The sequence below is a fragment of the Schistocerca nitens genome, chromosome 8 (genome assembly GCF_023898315.1).
Source record: "Schistocerca nitens isolate TAMUIC-IGC-003100 chromosome 8, iqSchNite1.1, whole genome shotgun sequence".
Classification (NCBI taxonomy): domain Eukaryota; kingdom Metazoa; phylum Arthropoda; class Insecta; order Orthoptera; family Acrididae; genus Schistocerca; species Schistocerca nitens.
The window spans coordinates 47376298-47400059 of record NC_064621.1 but is presented as its reverse complement, the minus strand read 5'-3'; the positions used below and the strand labels follow the sequence as shown (position 1 = coordinate 47400059).

The following is a 23762-nucleotide window of genomic DNA, read 5'->3' as shown; positions in this document are numbered from 1 at the left end:
TTCATGTCAGCACGTTGTAGGTGTCGCCACCGGCGCCAACGTTGTGTGAATGCTCTCAAAAGCTAATCATTTGCGTATCACAGCATCTTCTTCCTGTCGGTAAATTTGGTGTCTGTAGCACGTCATCTTCGTGTTGTAGCAATTTTAATGGCCAGTAGTGTACTGTGAAATATGCCGCGGCAACAATGTTGTCGTCTTAACATTAGACAGAAACAGTACAGGTCAATTTGAAATTACTTTGTCCTGTAGCTGTCCAAGGATCCGCCTGCTGCACCCGCAGATACTGCGTGAAGACTGTTACCACTGGCGGAGGGGCCTGATTCTAACGTGGTGACCTGTGCGTGACAGTGCTAGGGCATCAACTGCTTTATTGGTGTCTTCTGATTCAAATTAAGTTTTATATAACTAATTTATGCTAATGGTTAATAGTATGGATAGTTCAGCGTATCCACATACATCCGGAGTCCACCGCACATTCTGTTCCAATGCTAAAATGGAAACGGAAGGGCTCAAAGCGTACAAAAACAATAATAATTAGAAAAGTGACGACGAAAAAAAGACTTATTGTGAAGAGTATCAGATAATTCAGTTTGAAGAGGATTACGAAATTGAAATTAGATTCTGTCTAAGCAAAGTATTACGAGAGTTATCGATGTTTTAAGTAATTAATAGTATCTGAACCATAATATTTTAAGGAAAACTATTTATTAGAATCTTGCTATGTTGACCCCGCGCTTCGATTGAAAAAACTGAAGTACTTCAAAACGGATTCCCAAGAAACGTATTGCAACAAAGACGAGCTTCACTCCCTCATGCAAGACTGCCAGCTGATGGAAGCTGCCCCTAACCCTCCCTCCACAGAATCTATCGCACCACTGTGACTACAAATAACTTTTCGTAGTGTTAGGCACAATGTCTAAAATGCAAACGGAAGATAGACTGTATATTCCACAGTGAGAGTTGACACGGTACAAAACGCTTGTAAACTCAACTTATTACAAGACTTTACATTTGCGAAGTGTTACCACTCTCATTAATACCTGACACAAATAATGACTATAACACGAATGCCTCAGTCGTTCTATTATCCTTGTCCCCTACAAGATTTTGCAATCATCTATTAAGCGTCGCTCACTTGGTGCGTGCTTTTGCGTAAGCTGATTAATGACGAGACCACTTAACAAAAACCACGATTCACAGCTTCAGGCGCTCTATCGAAACCTCACCGTCGACAACATATCACTAGTAAATTTAATTGTATTCCTGATGACACGTTGACCTACGTGCAGTTCTAAAACCACGTATCGTACATGTTATCTAACACAGTGACATTAAAAACGAAGAAACAAACTTGAAATGATGTAATGTGTATGTTGGGTGGCGATTCAGACACAGCAGCTAATCAGATTGTTATGTAACCACAGACAGAGGACATACACAGAATTTTGTCAGCTATCACGAGATGCTTGAAACGGCAGTGACGAGGAAAATGAATTATTTCTGCCTTCCAGAGATTCGAACCCGCCACCAATCGCCTTTGTTTTCTAGCCACGAATGGACGTTAAGTATAGGTTTCTCTCACCAGAAGCATGTTTGAACTGGAAATGACCTCACGCAGACTACAGTGGTGACTGGGAATCGAACCCCGCACATGTCCTTGCTAACTACACAAGAAGACACGTTAAACGTTAACTACCGAATTCTTATTTAGCAGTAGCTAGGAGTGGTATGTTTGAAGCTGAAGTGATGTGACTAAAAGATATCTGTCTCTCTAGGAGTCGAAACCGTCACATAACGTTACTGAAAGTGAATAACGAAATGTTAAAAATCAAAACAAATTTTCATCAACAGTTACATGTGAAAGTCTGAAAGGACATCGTGAACATTTTTTATAGAACCAGTATTCGATTCCTGACCCGCCCCTTGCGTGGAGAATTTGAAGAGTTTGGAACCTTGTGCAAACAACGAAGTGATGGCGCTCTGTGTTCGCAAAGGGCTCAAATCCCGTGTAACCAGAACTACTATGTTCAATATCTCAAGCTGAAATAAGAGGTAGAATAAGTGCCCTGTAGGCATACATGGGGATTCGATCTTTAACTACAGTAAAAATGCTGGAGTAAGGAAGGTTAGCGTGTCACAGTTTCTACATGCTGCCACCTACGCTTCTGTCGTGGTCCTGCCCCATCTGTACTCGATAGCGAAAGCACATCACATTTAATATGAATTTGGAACCACAGTGGATTGCATGTTTTTCGTTTGGCATAAACAGGGATAAATAGGATGTAGCAGATCATATTAAAAACCTACGCCTCTAGTGGGATCTGAACCCTAACCCTACGTATACCAACACAGTGGCAACTCGCCGGACCACCGAACAGCTCGTTCAGCTGAACCATAATTTTGTCGTAGCAGAGGTGCGCCACACTGGGTTAGAATTGTGGCTTTCTGATTCCCTGCAGTGAACTATTTGATTTTGAAGCACTAAAACAAAATCACGTAACGGCCGTCTACACACACTGCCAACACTGTAAGAGGCGGAAATTTCCACAGGAAGTGTTGCTTCCGCTTGGGCTACTCTCGATGTGTGCTCAAGATCTACAGCGGACGTTTGTGCACTCATATTGGCAAACATAAAATTATATATTATTGCAGTTTGTTCTTCAGTGTGAAATGTTCGTGTTCACCGTGCAGTGACAACAATGTAGTAACCAGTATTCCCGTAGCCTATGACGTAATCTACCACTGTGGGTACAATTTACCAGTAAAAGGAGGTTGGAGCATAGGTTTGTGACGATTTTGGATTTAACACAAGCGGGAAGTCAGGAAGCTCCACATCTGTGACCTTTACGGGGTCAGTGTTATTGAAGAAATGAAGACGGATAATAGCTTTGTCGTGTCATATAGGTCGATTTTAACATGATTATTTTCCACTTTCAGCAAACCGAACCGTTGTTAGCCTCCTGCGAGATTAGGACCTACTACAAACTAATCTTCGACTTAGTTTTCACTGACCTACCGACCTACCGCAGCACTGTCTGCTCCGTCATCGTTCTAGTGATAGCTAAGAGAGAGAATTTGTAATGAACATGAAATTAGCTGTAGTTTTTGCGTGGAATGCCCTCCCTGGACTAAAAACATACTTTTGATAGTTAGGTGACACTCCATAGGTGAAAACTGTTCACAATGTTTAACTGAAATACGAAGACAGTTTCAAGAGAATTTAGCAGGCTGATTGTGTGTCACCCGAATGAAGTATCAAGACCGTCGCAGAGTTGCAAGACTTAATCTGAAATGTTGCCATGTCCTAATCATCCTCATATCAAGAAGTAATAAACACATCAAAAAAAGTTTTGCATCAACCTGGTTCCCAGAACTCCTGAAGATAGACGTTGACTGTGGATATTGTGTCAAATACACAGTCCCTTTGACTGCGCAGAGATGTCACTAAACCCGCCCAAAGATGTAAACAAACATGCATGAGCAGCGACTACTAGACGGAAAGGGTCCGACAGCCGATCAGTTCGTCATTTCACCAGGAAGGAGGTACACGGCTCGTGTTGTCAGTAGTTCAACGATGCCTCGACAGAATACCGCGGTTCGATCGCATCCGCATTGTAATTTTGTGCCAGGAAGGGCTCTCAACAAGGGAAGCGTCCAGGCGTTTTGGGATGAACCAAAGCGATGTTGTTCGGACATGGAGGAGATACAGAGAGACAGGAACTGTCGATAACATGCCTCGCTCAGGCCGCCCTAGGGCTACTACTGCAGTAGATGACCGCTACCTACGGATTATGGTTCGGAGGAAACCTGACAGCAAGGCCACCATGCCGAATAATGCTTTTCGTGCAGCCACAGGACGCCGTGTTACGACTCACTGTGCGAAATAGGCTGCATGATGCGCAACTTCACTCCCGACGTCCATGCCGAGGTTCATCTTTGCAACCACGACACCATCCAGCGCGGTACAGATGGGGCCCAACAACAAGCCGAATAGACCGCTCAGGATTCGAATTACGTTCTCTCCACCGATGAGTGTCGCACATGCCTTCAACCAGACAATCGTCGGAGATGTGTTTCGAGGCAACCCGGTCAGGCTGAACGCCTTAGACACACTGTTCAGTGAGTGCAGCAAGGTGGAGGTTCCCTGCTATTTTGGGGTGGCATTATGTGGAGCCGACGTACGCCGCTGGTGGTCATGGAAGGCGGTGTAACGGCTGTACGATACGTGAATGACATCCTCCGGCCGACAGTGGAACCATATCAGTAGCATATTGGCGAGGCATTCGTCTACATGGACGACAATTCGCGCCCGCATCGTGCACATCTTGTGAATAACATCATTCAGGATAACGACATCGCTCGACTAGAGTGGCCAGCATGTTCTCGCGAGACGAACCCTATCGAACATGCCTGCGATAGATTGAAAAGGGCTGTTTATGGACGACGTGACCCACCAACCACTCTGAGGGATCTAAGCCGAATCGCCGTTGAGGATTGGGATAATCTGGGCCAACAGTGTGTTGATGAACTTGTGGATAGTATCCCTCGATGAATACAGGCATGCATGAATGCAAGAGGACGTGCTACTGGGTATTAGAGGCACCGGTGTGTACAGCAGTTTGGACCACCACTTCTGAAGGTTTTTCTGTACAACATGCAATGTGTGGTTTCCATGAGCAATAAAAAGGGCGGAAATGGTGTTTATGTGGATCTCTATTCCAATTTTCTGTACAGGTCCGAAACTCTTGGAACCGAGGTAATGCAAAACTTGTTTTGATGTGTGTACATTCAGACAGCCGACAAATTGTGTGAGCAGGCTAGCGATCCAGGAGTTAAGCTTGCAGTTCAAAGACACAGCGGAAGCATCTTGCAGATTGTCAGATAAAGAAAACAGGAAAAGTGTAAGCAAATGTTTGCAACTCAACAGAAACATTAGACATTAAGAGCAAGGGAAATGAGCTGGATCTGCTTCCTCTTCGCACAGGCAGGTGTCATTATTTTATTTCTGTTTTTGTCTGTACATGATCAGAAGATTCACCGAGAATTATCGAGAAGTAATTATTAGAATCGACTGCTAAAAATGGCTGGTTCAAATGGCTCTGAGCACTATGCGACTTAACTTCTGAGGTCATCAGTCGCCTAGATCTTAGAACTAATTAAACCTAACTAACCTAAGGACATCACACACATCAATGCCCGAGGCAGGATTCGAACCTGCGACCGTAGCGGTCGCTCGGCTCCAGACTGTAGCGCCTAAAACCGCATGGCCACTACGGCCGGCTCGACTGCTAAGTCAAGTTTAAATAGGAAAGTAATTACTGATGTTTCTATTGATAGGCTCAATGATAGAAAGTCCTTAAATAAAAAGAAATTAAATAAGTAGTCTAGAGTGGTGTTTATACACAGTGATCCACAGCAAAATCTGGGGTACGAAGCGACCCCATAGATGTACAGACGATGCTAGAATGTAAATATCTCACAGCAGTACGCCCTATGGCTACTAATTTCTGTAGACGATTTAATTTAATCGTAGCAGACAGATTCCTTATTTTGGAGATGATAAACAAGAATTACAGGCTCTCAAACTAATATGCACCTCATACATTCCCACCGCTCCACTGACCCTCAACTTGTATAGCGGATTTGTCATAAATTGTGATCCCACACACATAACTTTGTTGTCTTTGCGAACTCGAAATAAATTTGGTAATTCCCTTTGGATCTCATATTTCTGTCTTACGAAACTTGTATACTGCCGAACATAATTAGCGAGCCCTGCGACCTCTGATCTGCCCTCGCCTGGGTAAACCACTTACTCTTTGATTCCGCGAGTTCAAAACGGCCCCTGAATTAGTTCGTGATTTATTCATTTTCACCAGTCAGATCTGTAGATATAGTGTTATCGGCTTTTGTATCATGTGCGAGATTTTGCCTCCAAAAGCACTGCTTTATAAAGTATCTCCCCCACCGTGAATATTACAACAGTTTACAGAAAACCCTCACATCAACCAGAGAAAAAAATGACAAACGTGGCATCTTAACATTAATAGCAATATACAAATGAATCCATCCAGCTTGCTCACCGCAAGCTCCTAGCTTGTTTAACTCACTGAAGCTCTCACAGCTCGTCCCGTTAACTCAGATCACATTTCAGCTAGTGATAATAAACAAATCGGAAAGAATTTCTTCTCCACCAACCTGTTCCTACAGAGTGATTTGTTCCACAGTGTACAAACTCTAGAGACTGGTCGATGAGAGGATACCGAAAAAATTATGTCCGGAAATGCATGATTTCCATGTTAGCGACCATTTATTCAATCATACTTTGTTACAGAGACTGCGGTCTAATTCGCGCCGCTGTACCATGCAGCCACAGTTGCATTATGCATGGTTTCCTCCTAGACGGTGGTACTGTTCCTCGTAAGTCGTGCCCTAACCCCTTCTACTGCCATAGTAACTCGTAACGTTGTGTCCTATTCACTCCTTTTGCCGACTCTCCTTGCATTGGATATGATACAGCGTTGTACACAATGGTTCCGTATTCGAATCGAGAGCTTGCCGACACTGTGTTTACTTACGGAAAGGAAAATGGCAATGGGCAGCAAGGTTGTGCCACGAGACCTATCCCCACCCACAACAATCACAGCATTCAATGTTTGCAACAGTGCTTCACCGTTTGTCTGAGACGGGGTCGTTTGAGGAAGCAGGAAATCATGAAGGAAGTAACCGAAATGTTCGGACTCCAGACTTGGAGGGAAATGTGATTAATACTGTAGAAGGAGACAGCCATGTCAGTACCAGGCAGTTGACCCGCCAGTACAGGGTAGGCCAGACGACCGTGTGGAACATTCTCCATGACAGTTGTTACTACCCTTGTCACTTACAGCGTGTGCAGAGCTTACTAGCGACAGACTTTCCACATCGCGAGCAGTTTGGTCACTGCTTTCTTCACCAAGCAACCACGATTACGGGATCTGTGTCATCCATCCTATTCACGAACCAGGCCACTTCTACGCGGAACGTTATGTTAAACTTTCGTAACAGTCGTCAGTGGGATAGTATGCAGAACTCCGATGGTATGGCGACAGCGAATCATAAGTATTGGTACAGTCGGAATGTGTGGGCCGGGATAATTGGCGACCGCATTTTGGGACCAGTCTTCCTTCCACGTCGCCTAACAGGCCCGAACTGTCGGCATTTCTTACGCGTGACTTGCCTTCCCTGCTGGAAGAAGTAACACTTATGATTATGTGGCTTCTACGCGATGGTACTCCAGCCCACTTCGCCGTTAACATCCGGAGAATCTCAATCGTATCTTCCTCGATCAGTGGAACGCACGAGGGGAACCAGTTGCATAGCCACTCGTTTACCGGATCTCAAGCCGTTCGACTTCTGGTTATGGGGTCATGCATGCTGTATGCAGAGCCCATTTCAGATGTGCAGACACTGCAGTAGCGCATTCATGCTGCCTTTGACAGAGTTCGGATGCAGGCTGGCCGATGTGAACGTGGGAGACTAACATGCTAAGGCGCGTACACGCCTGCTTTGAGGCACGCTGGAACCATTTTCAACACATACTGTAACTGTGGCTGCTTGGTACAGCGCGAATTAGACCGCAATCACTATAACAATGTATGATTGAATAAATGATCTCTAACAAGGAAACCGTGTATTTCCGGAAATAAGTTTATTGGACCTTTTTTGTGCCGTAGCCTCTCGTCAATCAATCTCTAAAGTTTGTACACGGTGGAAAGAAATGACCCTATATAGGCTTATAGATGAAATTTTACTCAGTATTCTCAAAGCATGCAACTATGGCTACTCACACAGTAATCATAATCATGGTTGCCAAGGGACCTACGATTTGTCTTCAGTATTACACTTCATATGTATGAGTAACTATTAGCCAATAATTGTCGCATTCTGACCCAAAAGTCGGAAGAAAGCACATTTTAACATTTTCATATTTCGCTACAATTGTATCAGGATCCCTGTGTCATGAAACCTTTTCCGCCGTTTTAAGTTAATCCAATGGAGCCAACAGATGAAACAACAGAAAACCATTCTAGGCTAATCAGAACCGCGCGTTCGTGGCTTTTGGTGCTCTCAGCGCATTTGCTCCTTATATAGTTGGGGAGCAAGTTCCGACGTGAATTACTTTGTCAAATCAGTAATAAATCACCACAAATTGCTGCAGATTTATACCTAGAGTACCGCCTCCTTGTTATCAGCAATTATGATTAGGAGTTCTCCTTTTATTCTCAAAATTAGCAAAGGGTAAGCAGAATGAGGTGATCATCAAATGCTTCCATCTTTCCAATTCAACATTTAAAAAATAGCGAGAATAAGACACATAACACTTTCTAAGAACGAACAAATAGCAACAAGAATAACAGTAATTAAGTTTGACACGTTCCAACATTCAGCTGACGATTATAAAAAATTACCTGTTCAGTCTACATAAAAGCTGCAGTACTAAGAGATTTTCCTAAGATGACGTTACTGAATTTTCTTTTCTTTGCAGTTGTATTAGAGAAAGCATAATGCATATGACTCTACATATTGCACCCTACGGTGAAAGTTGAATTCGCGTCAGCAATCACGCGATATGACGGAGCTAGCGAAGCTCCGATGCGTAGAACATTTTCTCAGTCCTGTAGTAGCAGTTAAGGCAGAAATAATAGCATATTGTTCACAAATCGAAAAATAAGAGAAATAATAGCAATTAACTACTAAAATGGCTTTCTTCCAGTCACAAAATTAAATATTCTCGTTGTCACTTATTACGTTCAGAATATTTCTCCAAAATTACAAGTAAATAGCTGATGAATTTTCACGTAAATCGACGATCACAGGGTTGCCAAACAAATCTTGTGATACTTCCAAGTCTCAGCTTTTTTAGCAGCAGAAACCTCTTTTTGCATGGCTCTCAAGATACCACTTTAGTGCTGCTATCCAAATATTGCTAGATGTCAGGGCTACCACCATCAAGTTGAGGCAGGCTTGATTCAATGCACTTGCAGAACATATTATAGTGTTCGCATCAGTTCTCCCTGTTGCTTACAATTATCTATGTATAATACCATAGAAACATTGTAACTCTAAGCAAAGTATCTTTGAGTTATTTAATTGTATTATATGTTTTTATATATAATTGTGTGTAATTGCGTCATGATAATTTCAAAATTGAAAGCTTTTACGTAAAATTTTTGGAATGAGCAGTTCCTATGGCCAGGGTACTTCGGCCATATTTCGAGGATTGTATAACGTCGTAAAGGCCAGCATCTCCGCTTTTGGAATTTTGCTAAGAAACACATCATGTAAGGTAGACCCAGTGCTTCGCAAGTGGGCCGCAGAAAGAAAGGAATCTGAAGAACTGCATTAAACCATTGTAAGAGTAAATATCAAACTTCCGGTTACTTCAGACACTGTGGTACTCACGAATTACTGGGGATACATATCCACTGTCATCTTATTGCAGCAGATGAAAGTTCCTCATTTCAGCAGAAACGGATAGACTACCAGTCCGTCAAGTGTCACTATTTCTTCACGTTTTCGGACAATACAATCATCAGATGTAAGTTGCATAATTTTGTAACAGGCTTAATTTATTTGTCCTTCAATATAAGTGATTTGTGAACTGCGTTTTTTAAAATAGGAACCCCCATTTTTATTACATATTCGTGTAGTACGTAAAGAAATATGAATGTTTTAGTTGGACCACTTTCTTCGCTTTGTGATAGATGGCTCCGTAAATAGTCACAAACATATGGCTCACAATTTTAGACGAACAGTTGGCAACAGGTAGGTTTTTTAAATTAAAATACAGAACGTAGGTACGTTTGAACATTTTATTTCGGTTGTTCCAATGTGATACATGTACCTTTGTGAACTTATCATTTCTGAGGACGCATGCTGTTACAGCGTGATTACCTGTAAACACCACAATAATGCAATAAATGCTCAAAATGATATCCGTCAACCTCAATGCATTTGGCAATACGTGTAACGACATTCCTTTCAACAGCGAGTAGTTCGCCTTCCGTAATATTCGCACATAGATTGACAATGCTCTGACGCATGTTGTCAGGCGTTGTCGGTGGATCACGATAGCAAATATCCTTCAACTTTCCCCACAGAAAGATATCTGGGGACGTCACATCCGGTGAACGTGCGGGCCATGGTATGGTGCTTCGATGACCAATCCACCTGTCATTAAATATGCTATTCAATACCGCTTCAACCGGCACGCGAGCTACGTGCCGGACATCCATCATGTTGGAAGTACATCGCCATTCTGTCATGCAGTGAAACATCTTGCAGTAACATCGGTAGAAAATTACGTAGGAAATCAGCGTACATTGCACCCTTTACACTGCCATCGATAAAATGGGGGGCCATTTATCCTTCATCCCATAATGCCGCACCATACATTAACCCGTCAAGGTCGCTGATGTTCCGCTTGTAAAAGCCATCGTGGATTTCCCGTTGCCGAATAGTGCGTATTATGCCGGTTTACGTTCGGTTCGTCGCTAAATAGAACGCGTGCAAAAACTCTGTAATCGTCCCGTAATTTCTCTTGTGCCCAGTGGCAGAACTGTACACGACGTTCAAAGTCGTCGCCATGCAATTCCTGGTGCATAGAAATATGGTACGGGTGGAATCGATGTTGATGTAGCGTTCTCAGCACCGACGTTTTCGAGATTCCGTATTCTCGCGCAGTTTGTCTGCTACTGATATGCGGATTAGCCGCGACAGCAGCTAAAACACGAATTTGGGCATCATCATTTGTTGCAGGTCGTGGTTGACGTTTCACATGTGGCTGAACACTTCCTGTTTCCTTAAATAACGTAAGTATCCGGCGAACGGTCCGGACACTTGGATGATGACGTCCAGGATACCGAGCAGCATACATAGCACACGCCCGTTGGGCATTTTGATCACAATAGCCATACATCAACACGATATCGACCTTTTCCGCAATTGGTAAACGGTCCATTTTAACACGGGTAATGTATCACGAAGCACTGGCGGAATGTTACCTGATACCACGTACTTATACGCATGTGACTACTACAGCGCAATCAGCGTCATCTATCACAAAGCGAAAAAAGTGGTCCAACTAAAACATTCATATTTCTTTACTTATTACACGAGTATGTAATAGAAAATGGGGGTTTCTATTTAAAAAAACGCAGTTGATATCCGTTTGACCTATTGCAGCGCCATCTAGCGGGCCAACCATAGCGCCATCTGGTTTCCCCCTACAAGCTAGAGTTCCGTTCTTTGTAGTTTTTTCGTTTGATGCTTATTTCGTGAGATATTCGGCCCGATCACTATGAATGGACCACCCTGTATACGAGGGACGTTCGATAAGTAAAGAGATGTAAAACGAAAACCTAGGAGAATTTATTTTACGTTGATGGCTTTCGTTTTTTAATCACTGGAATGAGCGGAGAGCAGCCGACGAGAAGAGAACTGTTTCGTTCATAATCTCAATATTGCATTTAATGATGGCGTGGGCGTTTAAGCTTTCAGCATTAGTTGAACATCTTTCAGTGATCCGATTTCTCCCTTTCTGATTAAAATGGCTGAAAGCTGGTTCTCAAATGCTTTTATATTGTGGCCAAAGTTGTAGCCGGAAATTATTGTATGTTGGTAGTGCAGTCCATAGACAGTCGAACCTCAGTGACTGGCGGGCAGCGTCACCGATCAGCTCCTACAGCCGAGGTAAAAGAATCCCCGACGTCTGGGAGCGCTTTTGACAGTTCCAACTGCAAAGTTCAAACAGCTGTAGGTGAAAATGATAGCAGTCGACAGAGCTATCAAGAGACATTGGCATAGAGACATTTCCAAAAGCGCGTTACAGACACGCGAAACGTCTGCGCCTAGAGCACAGGAACTGTCCGGGATTCTATTTCTTAATCTGGATACTGTACTTACACAGTTGTACATTAAGCATATTTCTTTGTACGACGAATTCCTGATTTCAGAGGCATTTTCACAAATACATAGAAATGAAATTTCTTCGATACTTCACTACACAGATGATCTGTCGTTTTCGTTTCCAATAGAAAATTGGCAAAATGAATACGAAGGCAATGCCTGGTCTGTTGTCTTCTCTGCAATAAATCCCCTCTAGTATGGCCGCCAGACTGAAAAAGCAGTACTCAAAATATTGATCGAAAAAGTGGTTTGTAAGTTACTTCTTTGTTGGATGAATTACACTTCCCTTAAGATGCTTTCAACGAATCTCAGCTTGGCATCTGCTTTTCCTACAATTACTTTCAAACGGTCACTCCGTTTTAGGCGACTCTGGGAGGTCACTCCTAAGTGTTTTACGATAGTTACTGTTTCCAGTGATTTATCGCCAATATCGTAATCGAACGGATGTCTATGTTATTGATGGACGAGGGACTTCAGCTACGATATACATGAGAGAGAGAGTATCAGCGCAGCTGTCTCTCGGGAATGTCTTTATTCTATCATACGGCTAGTTTTGGCGGCACATGAACTGACACATCACGTTTTTCATTGATGGTAAGAAATTCCGCAAGATGATAAAAGGATGTCGGGTTCCATGTTATAGTATATTTGTGCCCATTAGGTGACAGTTCATACTGGTGTTGATGTTTCAGATCAGTTTCGACTGAAACTGGAGTTTAAGCATTTAATTCCAGTTATAGGGTTGCACAAGAATACGCAAACACCGCGAGAAATGGGTGCTTGAACATAAACGCAAATTCCAGCCAAGCCTTCAAGTTGCACTGTCATATTTGACTATGAACGCCACCTGTGTAATGTCCGTAATACGTTGTAAATGTCGGGCATGAAGAGAACAGTCTTCTGCTTAGTTATGAGTGCATTACTTCGGGCCTAGGTGAATTCGGATATGAGCAAGTTGTTGGTGTTCGTGTCTTGGTATCCTACATTATTAGTGGGGGCTGGTACTAACGTCGATTCGAATTAACATGGATAGGTCTCAAGTCCAACTACTAGTTTCTCTCCATATAAAGCCCTCTCCATTGCCTTCTTCAGCCAAAGTACTTACGCACAGTTATCAGGAGCGTCCACAGCCACCATCTTCAGAGTGCAGGGCTAACGTCACCCTCACCACCCTGTCAATGAATACCACTTTTACCTGATGAAAACTAAATTTTTTAATGCCGCAACGAAGGTAGCCAAAGTATTCGATGTTTCGAGAGGCACTATACTGAACATTTACGTCACGTATAGGGAAATCGGAAATACATTATCCATTAAGTCACAATGCGCACCGAAGTGTGTATTGAGTGATCGTGACAGATGGTTATTGAAGAGGAGTGTGACGAAAAACAAGAGGATAGCAGCAGCAAAGGGCACTGCAGAACCGAACATCGCACTCGCGAACCCTGTCAGCACCGAAACAACACAAAGGGATCTCCATTGCAGGGAACTTCAGGACGAGCTGGCATTCGTGAACTATGGAGCAATGGAAGAAAGTTATCTGCATCAGATGAGTCCTGTTTCACACTGCTTCCAAATTACGGCCGAGTTTACTTCCCGAGAATGAATCATACTGGGGGTTCAGCGATGATCTGACCAGCGGGTGATGGTATTTCATGGGCCATATGGGCATTCTGCAAAGTCGCATTAGGCCTACTGACAAAGATTGTGTGAACTTTTGGTACTGATCAGGTACATCCTTTGGTACAATGTTTGTTTCCCAATGGTGATGCCGCGTTCTAGGACGACAGGGACCTGGTTTCGTGAGCATGAGGATGAGTTGTTGCATTTCCCCAGTGTTGTGTACATAGTTCCACGTAGTCAGCGCGTACACAACTTTCCCACTAGAGCGCGCGTCGCTAAGCACCACAGCGCAGGCGCAGAGCTCGTCCGTCTCCGCACTACGAGGTGGCGCTGCCATAGAGACGGACCAAATTCTGCTTCCGCCGACCGGCTTATTAATATGTAACGCAGCCAATGAGTTTGCTGCCAACGTAGAACCTTTTCTCCTCACAGATCACACTCGCGCAGTGATACATGAACGCGTGAGGTATTATAACGAGTGTAGAGACCTCCAATTACTCAGTCTGCATTTGTCTGCACCAGTCTGTACCAGTCTGCATTAGTCTGTACCAGTCTATAGTCAAGTTTCAGTCTGCGCCTAATAAGATTACCATATTCCTGTACATAGCCATGAAGATAAATGTATAGACAGTTTTGTGAAGTATCAGAGATATATGTGAGAATAAGATTAACGTACCAATACCAAAGGAACTTCAGATAGTCAATTGTAAATAGCATCCAAAACCAAGTTAAGTAATTTTTATACTTGTTATTATTTTAATAAATGTGTGTGAAAATTAATCAAGTTCTGTTTAAAGTAGGTCACCGTCAATCTGCTACTCTAAGCGTGCCAGTGGCATTTCTATCGTCTGACCTAACGGCAGAAGATAAACACGCCACTATAGGACCACGAGACATATTTCTGACACTCGCCTACTTCGTTAGAGCGACAATAATCTGATGGTGTGTGTACCGAAGGTCTTAACAGTACGCACACCACACCCAGGCCACTACAGTGTGCACGAACGCTGTCCGCCTAAATCATCGTTATCTCAGCTTGCCACTATTTTGCAAGAAGAATGGTATAAGGTGCGCACGAAAGCCATACACCCTATTGCCCACGGTAATGTGTTGTACTGATGGTGTTGCCATTGTTCAGTTCACCTGCTGTGTCGGTGGTACATTGTCCGATAAGTAGTATCCGCGTGCTGCTTCATTTCAGTCAGTGCGCCTGAGTGTACTCTGTGAGCTGGTGCTCGGATTACATGACGTGCAGCATGCGCTGTGCGAGCGCCCGCCACTCACCTGGTGCATGGGGTAGGTGAGGAAGGTCTCGAGCGAGCGGCCCTGGCACGCCGGCTTGTTCTCGAGGCGCGCCAGCAGCTGTGCGAACGGCGCCGACTGCTTGCACTCGGTCAGCACTTGCAGGCTGTAGTGGTGGTTGCGCACGTACTCCTGGTAGATGCTCAGCATCGGCAGCAGCATGTCGAACAGGTCGCCTGCGCAACACACAAACAGCTTGCTAACGTATTAAACTTACCCTTTTCACCACGTCCTGACACTGAACAAGGAATGACACCACTGGCCATCAAAATTGCTACACCACGGAGGTGACGTGCTCCAGACGCGAAATTTAACCAACAGGAAATGATGAGTTTTTCAGAGCATTCACACAAGGTTGGCGCCGGTGGCGGCACCTACAACGTGCTGACATGAGGAAAGTTTCCAACCGATTTCTCATACACAAACAGTACTTGACCAGCGTTGCCTGGTGAAACGTTGTTGTGATGCCTCGTTTAAGGAGGAGACATGCGTACCATCACGTTTCCGACTTTGATAAAGGTCGGATTGTAGCTTATCGCAATTGTGATTGCGATTGAGTTGGTCGAGATCCAATGACTGTTAGCAGAATATGGTGGGTTCAGGAGGGTAATACGGAACGTGCTGGATCCCAACGGCCTCGTATCACTAGCAGTCGAGACGCCAGGCATCTTATCCGCATGGCTGTAACGGATCGTGCAGCCACGTCTCGATCCCTGAGTCAACAGATGGGGACGTTTGCAAGACAAGAACCATCTGCACGAACAGTTCGACGACGTTTTCAGCAGCATGGACTATCAGCTCGGAGACCGTAGCTGCGGTTACTTATGACGCTGCATCACAGACAGGAGCGCCTGCGATGGTGTACTCAACGACGAACCTGGGTGCACGAATGGCAAAACGTCATTTTTTCGGATGAATCCAGGTTCTGTTTACAGCATCATGATGGTCTCATCCGTGTTTGGCGACATCGCGGTGAACGCACATTGGAAGCGTGTATACGTCATCGCCATACTGGCGTATCACCCGGCGTGATGGTATCGGGTGCCATTGGTTACACGTCTCGGTCACCTCATTGACAGCACTTTGAACAGTGGACGTTACATTTCAGATGTGTTACGACCTGTGGCTGTACCCTTCATTCGATCCCTGCGAAACCCTACATTTAAGCAGGATAATGCACGACCGCATGTTGCAGGTCCTGTACGGGCCTTTCTGGAAACAGAAAATGTTCGACTGCTGCCCTGGCCAGCACATCCTCCAGATCTCTCAGCAATTGAAAACGTCTGGTCAATGGTGGCCGAGCAACTGGCTCGTCACAATACGCCAGTCACTATTCTAGATGAACTGTGGTATCGTGTCGAAGCTGCATGGGCAGCTGTACCTGTACACGCCATCCGAGCTCTGTTTGACTCAATGCCCAGGCGTATCAAGGCCGTTATTACGGCCAGAGGTGGTTGTTCTGAATACTGATTTGTCAGGATCTATGCACCAAAATTGCGTGAAAATGTAATCACATGTCATTTCTAGTATAATATATTTGTCCAATGAATACCCGTTTATCATCTGCATTTCCTCTTGGTGTAGCAATTTTAATGGCCAGTAGTGTAGTTTCCAATGTTCTCGAAGCACGGTGAAGAGTCATTCCGGGGTTCTGGGTCATATACCTTCCGTGTACTCACATCCCTACTATCGTTCATTTTGATTAGAGAAAGCACATTCAGTATTTTAGTTCACATCACCTATTGTAGACATCGAGAAGTGAACAAATGAAGGGTGTTAATATTACGAGTCTTTGTTCATGTTGACTATTTTTGTCTTATTACGTCCCATGTTTGTTAACGGTGAGCCGTCCAGAGCAGACGCTGAAGGGCACCCACCATGACGCGGTTCGACCCTCTGTCACCTACTAAGGCAGCACGCAATGGCACCTGGCTCGCGGTTGCCGCACAGCTGGAACGAACGAGGCGTTCTTATTCGCTTTCGGCGCGCTGGTTGGCGAAGTACTGCGCCGACAGAACCGTGGTGCGTGCCATTCTTTCTCAAAAGAGTTTACAGAAACTACTCATTACAAAAAATTTGATTTTCACATTACTTATAGTTCTATATGACCTTCGTTGTGAAATGCCCGTTGTCTCAACAATGGCGACACTCACTGTAATACATTAAAGTCAGACATCGTGCGAAATTCGAAAAGTTTTCAGTGAATAATAGGGTTCGCTATGATTTTGTCTTTGGCTCATTTTACACCATATGTTGATATGTAAGAAATTATGTAACATATTGAATTTGTCTGTAGACTTGTCTGCAATCTAGAGAAAATGGATTTTATGTAACACGTTCACTTCCGATCGAATTCTCGCAAGTTTGAAATATACTCCATATCCCCTAAACCATTCGAGATATCGAGACCTTCGCAAATGACATGAAATAAAAAAAGAGAGAATTCTGCCATATGAAACTTTCTTGGCTACGTCGATATAGCCAAAGCTGTATATAGATTTTATTTAATTTTTTCCCTCCAGTACGGTAATTTTTTTAAACTTATCAATAACTTGTTAAAAGAGAATATTGTATTGTATGTTGTATGTTAACCGGGGACCTAGAAACGACGGAGAGGCTCCGTCCCCGCTGCAGTCACAGTGGTCCACAACCCCACGACGACTACGGCACTTCACCCCTCCGCCGCCCCACACCGAACCCAGGGTTATTGTGCGGTTCGGCCCCCAGTGGCCCCCCAGGGAACGTCTCACACCAGACGAGTGTAACCCCTATGTTTGGGTGGTAGAGTAATGGTGGTGTACGCGTACGTGGAGAACTTGTTTGCGCAGCAATCGCCGACATAGTGTAGCTGAGGCAGAATAAGGGGAACCAGCCCGCATTCGCCGAGGCAGATGGAAAATCGCCTAAAAACCATCTACAGACTGGCCGGTTCACCGGACCTCGACACAAATCCGCCGGGCGCATTCGTGCCGAGGACCAGGCGCTCCTTCCCGCCCGGAAAAAGAGAATAGGTTAAATTAGAAATGAAACGTGAAATTTCTTTTCTCGTGTTACTGCAAACAAACACAGTGAGGTTTTCAGTGAGGTATTGATCTCTCTGGTCTCCTATTCCTTGCTTAATAAGATTTAAGGATTCTGTCGCAATACCTACTGCAAGATGAGTTTGATTTTAACCTTAATGAGTAATCTCAAGCTTTTCTTAAAGTAATGACTATCATGTTTTCGTAAGATTTTTATCCATAAATAAACATGCATCAAATTTGTTTTTCTAACAGAATAACACTGCATTTTTGTTGCAGAGTAGAACTGACCCAATAATACACTTTCGTAATTTTGAAGGTGTGAACATATTGACTACTTGCAGAACCCTGCCAACTATTCGTCATTTATTTTATTTATCGTGTCAGAAGCGAACTAAAAACAATATTAGATACATTACTACATACATACATACATTATGGTTTATAAATTAAACTAGTCAAGAATGAAATAAATGATTAGACACAGATTGTGTGGTCAAACATAAGGTAATTTTAATCTATACAGTGGATGCCCAAAAATTTGCAACGTCCAGTGCACTTTGTGTAGCGTTTACGAGGTCCACCATGGTGCACACAGTTGGACGTAATGTGCGTAGTAGTACATGTGTTGATGTCTGCACGGCAGCTCCGCAGTCACACTGGAGAGAGTCCACCTGGAAGCCCCACCTCTCCAGATTACTCTCGGATCTTGTGACAGAAGAACGCAGGTGGTTGAGTGATTTCCATGTGGACCATTTCTCTGTGTGGCCTGGGGGAACAACTTCTTGCGGGATCAGCCACTCCTCCAGATGCTGGCATCTGACCTGCCATCTCTTCTCCCGGTGTTGATGTGGAGTGTCAGCGAGTGGTTCTGTACTGTGAAGGAAGCTCTTTCTAGACACAAGTCTTTGCTGTGCCAGTTGGTGGCCATGTAGTGGATGGGCTTCGGATGTTAATGCCTTCTTCATTTCACTCCGTGCTGCTGTATCTCTTCGGATGTCCGGGGGGGGGGGGGGGGCTATGCCGGATAAGCAGTACAGTTTTTCCACAGGTGTGGCTCTTAGACAACCCGTAGTGATACGACATGTCTCATTCAGAGCAACATCAACTTTCTTTGTATGTGTAGATCTGCACCATACTGGGCAAGCGTACTCAGCTGCAGAGTAGCAGAGGGCTAATGCGGATGTGCGCACTGTGTCTGGCTGTGCTCCCCATGTTGTTCCAGTCAGCTTCCTAACCACATTGTTCCTGGCAGCCACTTTTTGCTTTGTTTTTAAGCGGTGTTCCTTATATGATAGAGCACGGTCCAGAGTGACTCCGAGGTATTTTGGAGTCTTGCAATGTTCTAAAGAGGTTCCTTCCCAATCTATCTGCAAGGTTCTATCAGCCTGTCTGTTTCGGAGGTGGAAAGCACAGGTCTGGGTCTTAGAATGATTTGTTTTCAATTGATTGTCCCTGTAATAGGCAGTTAATTCTTTCAGAGCATCAGTTAGCTTCCGCTCCACCCTCTCAAAGCTGTGATCTTGTGCTGTGATTGCTCGGTCATCTGCATATATGAAGCTTTGTGTTCCTTCTGGTAACGGCTGGTCATTAGTGTATATATTGAAGAGGGTGGGTGCCAGTACACTGCCCTGTGGCAACCCATTTTTCTGCTGCCTCCATCTGCTTCTTCGTCCTTGATATTCCACAATATATCTTCAGTTCTGCAGAAGATTTCTAATTAGACAGGTTAGTTTGTAGTCCTTGGTGAGGTTGTATAGCTTCAGCAGCAAGAGTCTGTGGTTGACAGTGTAGTAGGCGGCTGAAAGATCTATAAACACCGCTCCTGTTATCTGCCGCCTTTGGAAGCCGTCCTCTATATGCTGTGTCAAATTCAACACCTGTGCTGTGCAGCTCTTCCCTTGTCTGAATCCTGCCTGTTGAGGGATCAGTAATGGTTCTATCATATCTGTAATTCTTTGGAGGATCAACCTTTCCAATACCTTATACAGGTGGCATAGGAGGGAGATTGGCCTATAGCTTTTGGGGTCATCCTGGTCTTTCCCTGGTTTATGTATAGCTATAATTTTTGCTTTCCGCCAAGATTTTGGTATCTTGCCGCTCTTGACACAATTATTCATTAGCTCGAGTAGCCAGCACCTTGCGCCTGGACCAAAGTTCTTCATCTGTTCACTTCTTATGTCATCTACCCCTGCTGCTTTTCCGACTTTGCACTTATTTAGAACTGAGTCGAGCTCATTCAAACTGAATGGTCGAGACAGAGTGTTTCCCTCTTGTTCTGGCTCCCTTTCCAGGGTTCGTCTCCCGATTTTACTGGTATGATCAGGTTTACCATTTTTCAAAAGCTGGTGTGCGATCTGGTCTGCCTTCACATTTGTATGCGTATTGGGTTGGGAGGGATCATTGTTAACGTGTCGTAACAATCTCCAGGCCTTTTGACTACTTCTACTCATCTCACATTCTGTCATCAGTTTAATCCACTGTTCTCTCTTCGCCTCAGAGATTGAGGAGAGAGTATTTTGCGCAGCCAGATAAGCCTCCTCGCTATAAGGGTTTTCTTCATATAGTCGATAGTATCCGTCCAGCAGAGCAGCTGATTCAGGTGTCACCCTGCAGATACATTGTCCTACACCCTCTTGGAATTGATGCCCGGGAGCAATGTTTGACAGTTTGAACAAAGCTGTCATACTCTTCAGGAATAGGTCGCACAGACTTAATCTCCTTGTCCAGCATCTTAGCAAATTTTTTCAAATCAGCTTTCTTGAAATTGTATCTCCGTTTGAAATTCACCTCCTGTGGCATTATTGCTGGAAGAACTTGACACAGTAGTGGCCTGTGTTGCGTCTTTGGGATGGGCGAGCACATTGATTTGGAGCAAAGCTGTGTGATGTCTTCACTCACAAAGAGGAGGTCAGGGTTAAATCCACGTTGCCACCTGCCACTGTTGAAGGAAGGGGGGTAGCTTGCTGTCATGTATAAGAGACAACTGGCAGGATTCAGCCCATGAGAGGACTGCCTCCCCATTTTCGTCATCTTCAGAGTATCCCCACAAATGACTATGGCTGTTAAAGTCACCGATTACTACAGACGTCTTGCTGTTATGGAATCTCCTGGGTGGTATGAAGGAAAATGCAGCCGAAGGGGGCTTAGAGGTTACTCAGCTCCACTGAGATCGATGTTATTTTCTACGGTGCAGTGAGCACTGATTATCTGAAGCCCTGGTCTTACAAATATAGCACTTCCATACTTGTCACGGCATAGGTTGGATAACAGATGTTCTTTGGCTGGTGATATGCCTTCAATATTTATAGATATGATAGTTAAAGTTGGCTCTGATAAGGACCGTTTGATTACTCGCATGTCAGTCAGTCGTCAGTTTTAACATCACTGATGAATTATAGAAGATTCACTCGCTCACTCTGTGCAAGAATAGGAACAGAAAGATGGTGCGCTACTTACTGTATTTTTCCAAATGTCAAAGACAACCAATGTGAAGAAATAAAATCCCTTGGTAAGACTGAGAACCAGCTATTCATTGTTATACACCAGACAGCAGGATTCCCCTGGAATTACATCAGAATTGGCGCTCTGTTTTCCTTTGACTCGTTAAACATTTGTCCTTCAGAGAAGTCTTCTCAGTGAAAATTTTGAGTAATGCATACGACACATCCGTCTAGACGCCACGTTACAGTTTGCTATGTTTGCCAAAACACAGAGAAACTTATCAAAGAGATGACCATCAAACCAAAGGTGAGAACCCACCACTGTTGCAGCAGAAGCAATCTGACAATGACGGAAATACACGATCGGATTACAATGTGAATCGCAGGTGCATGATTAAGAACTACTGCACAACCTTGTTCTTGCAATGTTAATGAAAAAATCTGGCAAGAGAGAATTATACTCTCGCTGTGTATATTAATAATAAGCTATCTTTCCATTTACGCCTAAAATCATTAACTTTTTCCATATCTGTTTTTGTTTGACAAAAGAAGTTAAGTTTAACGTACCATCTAGATGAATGTACCGTATGTATTACTCAACACTCGTCACTGATGACAGTTCTAGAAAAAGGAAGTCTAACAAGTCAGATGAAAATTAATCGCCAGTTCTGTTGTAATTCCAGGGCAATCCTGTAACCCAGTGTATCTTTACCAATGAAGCTGGAACTCAAACTTGCCAACGGATTTTATTTATACACTCCAGTTATCCTTTACGTATGAAAAAGTACTGTAAATAGTGTAGTATCTGTCCGTTCCAGCTCCTACCCATGGATTGGAGTTACGTGGCCTTTGCGTAGTAGATATTTAGTCTAATTTTCATCAACATTGCTTTTGTCGGCTAAACCAGGATCTACCATCGCAAAGTGAAGCGGCAGACAACTTCAAGCCTATCCAGGTAGGTGGACAGATTGTTTAAAAGATAGTGAGAGCACAACCCACCCCACCACATGTTGCCCTATATCAGGGGCAGGCACGCATTCAAGGGCAAAGCTATTGTTCACCTTTGATTGATAGGTCCGTAAGCTATTGTTCTACTAAGTGGATTGTGACTCCCTGGGGTTAATTCACTAGCTTGGTAGTAAAGGATGTTGTGTGCAATAGTGCAGTTCATGACTTAAGTTCATGGCTTGTAGAAAATAAACTAACGCTAAATCACGGTAACACTCAGTTTTTACAGTTTATAACACACAATTCAACAAAACCCGACGTTTTAATTTCACGGAATGGGCGTATGATTAGTGAAACTGAAGAGTTCAGATTTCTAGGTGTTCAGATAGATAGTAAACTGTCGTGGAAAGCCCACGTTCAGGATCTCGTTCAAAGACTTAATGCTGCCATTTTTACTGTTCGAACGGTATGTGAATTGAGTGGTCTTTCGACACGAAAATTAGTCTATTTAGCTTATTTTTCATTCGCTTATGTCGTATGGTATTATATTCTGGGGTAAATCTTCCCATTCTAAACGGATATTTTTGGCTCAGAAACGGGCGGTTCAGGCAATAAGTCGTGTAAGTTCACGAAACTTTTGTCGACCCCTGTTCACGAGTCCGGGTATTTTGACATTGGCCTCTCAATATATATATTCCTTACTGTCATTTCTTGTCAACAATATTAGCTTATTCCCACGAATAAGCAGCTTTCACTCGGTTAATACTCGCCAAAAATCAAACCTGCATTTGGATCGGACTTCCCTAACTCTTGTGCAAAGAGGTGTGCAGTATACTGCTGCATCCACTTTCAATAAGCTACCACTCGAATTCAAAAATCTTAGCAGTAATTCACGCGCTTTCAAATCGAAACTGAAGAGTTTCCTCATGGGACACTCCTATTCTGTCGAGGAATCCCTTGAAAAAGTAAGCTGATTCTTGTTGTATTGTTGATTGCGGTTACTTAAAGTTCTGGATTGCCTTTTTCGGGTTCATAAACATTTTATTTTTATCTGTTATTACTTTTATGTTGCAATTTCATGTACTAACACTGGTGGTATGTTCACGTGCTACTGTCGTAAAAATCTACCGAAAGTGGTAGGACAGTGAAACCACCACTAGGCGGTAATTGGTTGGACATCCACGTCTCTTCACAGAACGGAGGCTCGTCTGCTCTGTAAAGTAGGATACATGGTAATCTGTGGTATTTCTGGCTAAAGAGCACAATGCTGGTGCACGCACACGTGTTTCGGAGCACACCGTTCATCGTACATTGTTGAACATGGAGCTCTGCAGCAGACCGCACCCACGCGTCAATTACTGTTGCAGTGGACACGGGACCATCGGGATTCGGCCGTCGATCAATGGAAACGTGTCGGATCTTGGGGTGAATCACACTTCTGCTACACTACGTCGCTGGTCGTCTTCACAAACGCCTTCAT

The 23762-nt window shown here is 43.9% G+C and overlaps 1 protein-coding gene across 1 annotated transcript in view; it reads right to left on the bottom strand.

Moving 5' to 3' along the window:
* LOC126199146 (ras-specific guanine nucleotide-releasing factor 2-like) overlaps positions 1–23762 on the bottom strand; it is a 1534440-nt gene that overhangs the window by 817589 nt on the left and 693089 nt on the right. Inside the window, exon 7 of the mRNA XM_049935901.1 lies at positions 14854–15047. Within this exon, the coding sequence (XP_049791858.1) occupies positions 14854–15047 (194 nt within the window). The remainder of the gene's footprint in view (positions 1–14853; positions 15048–23762) is intronic.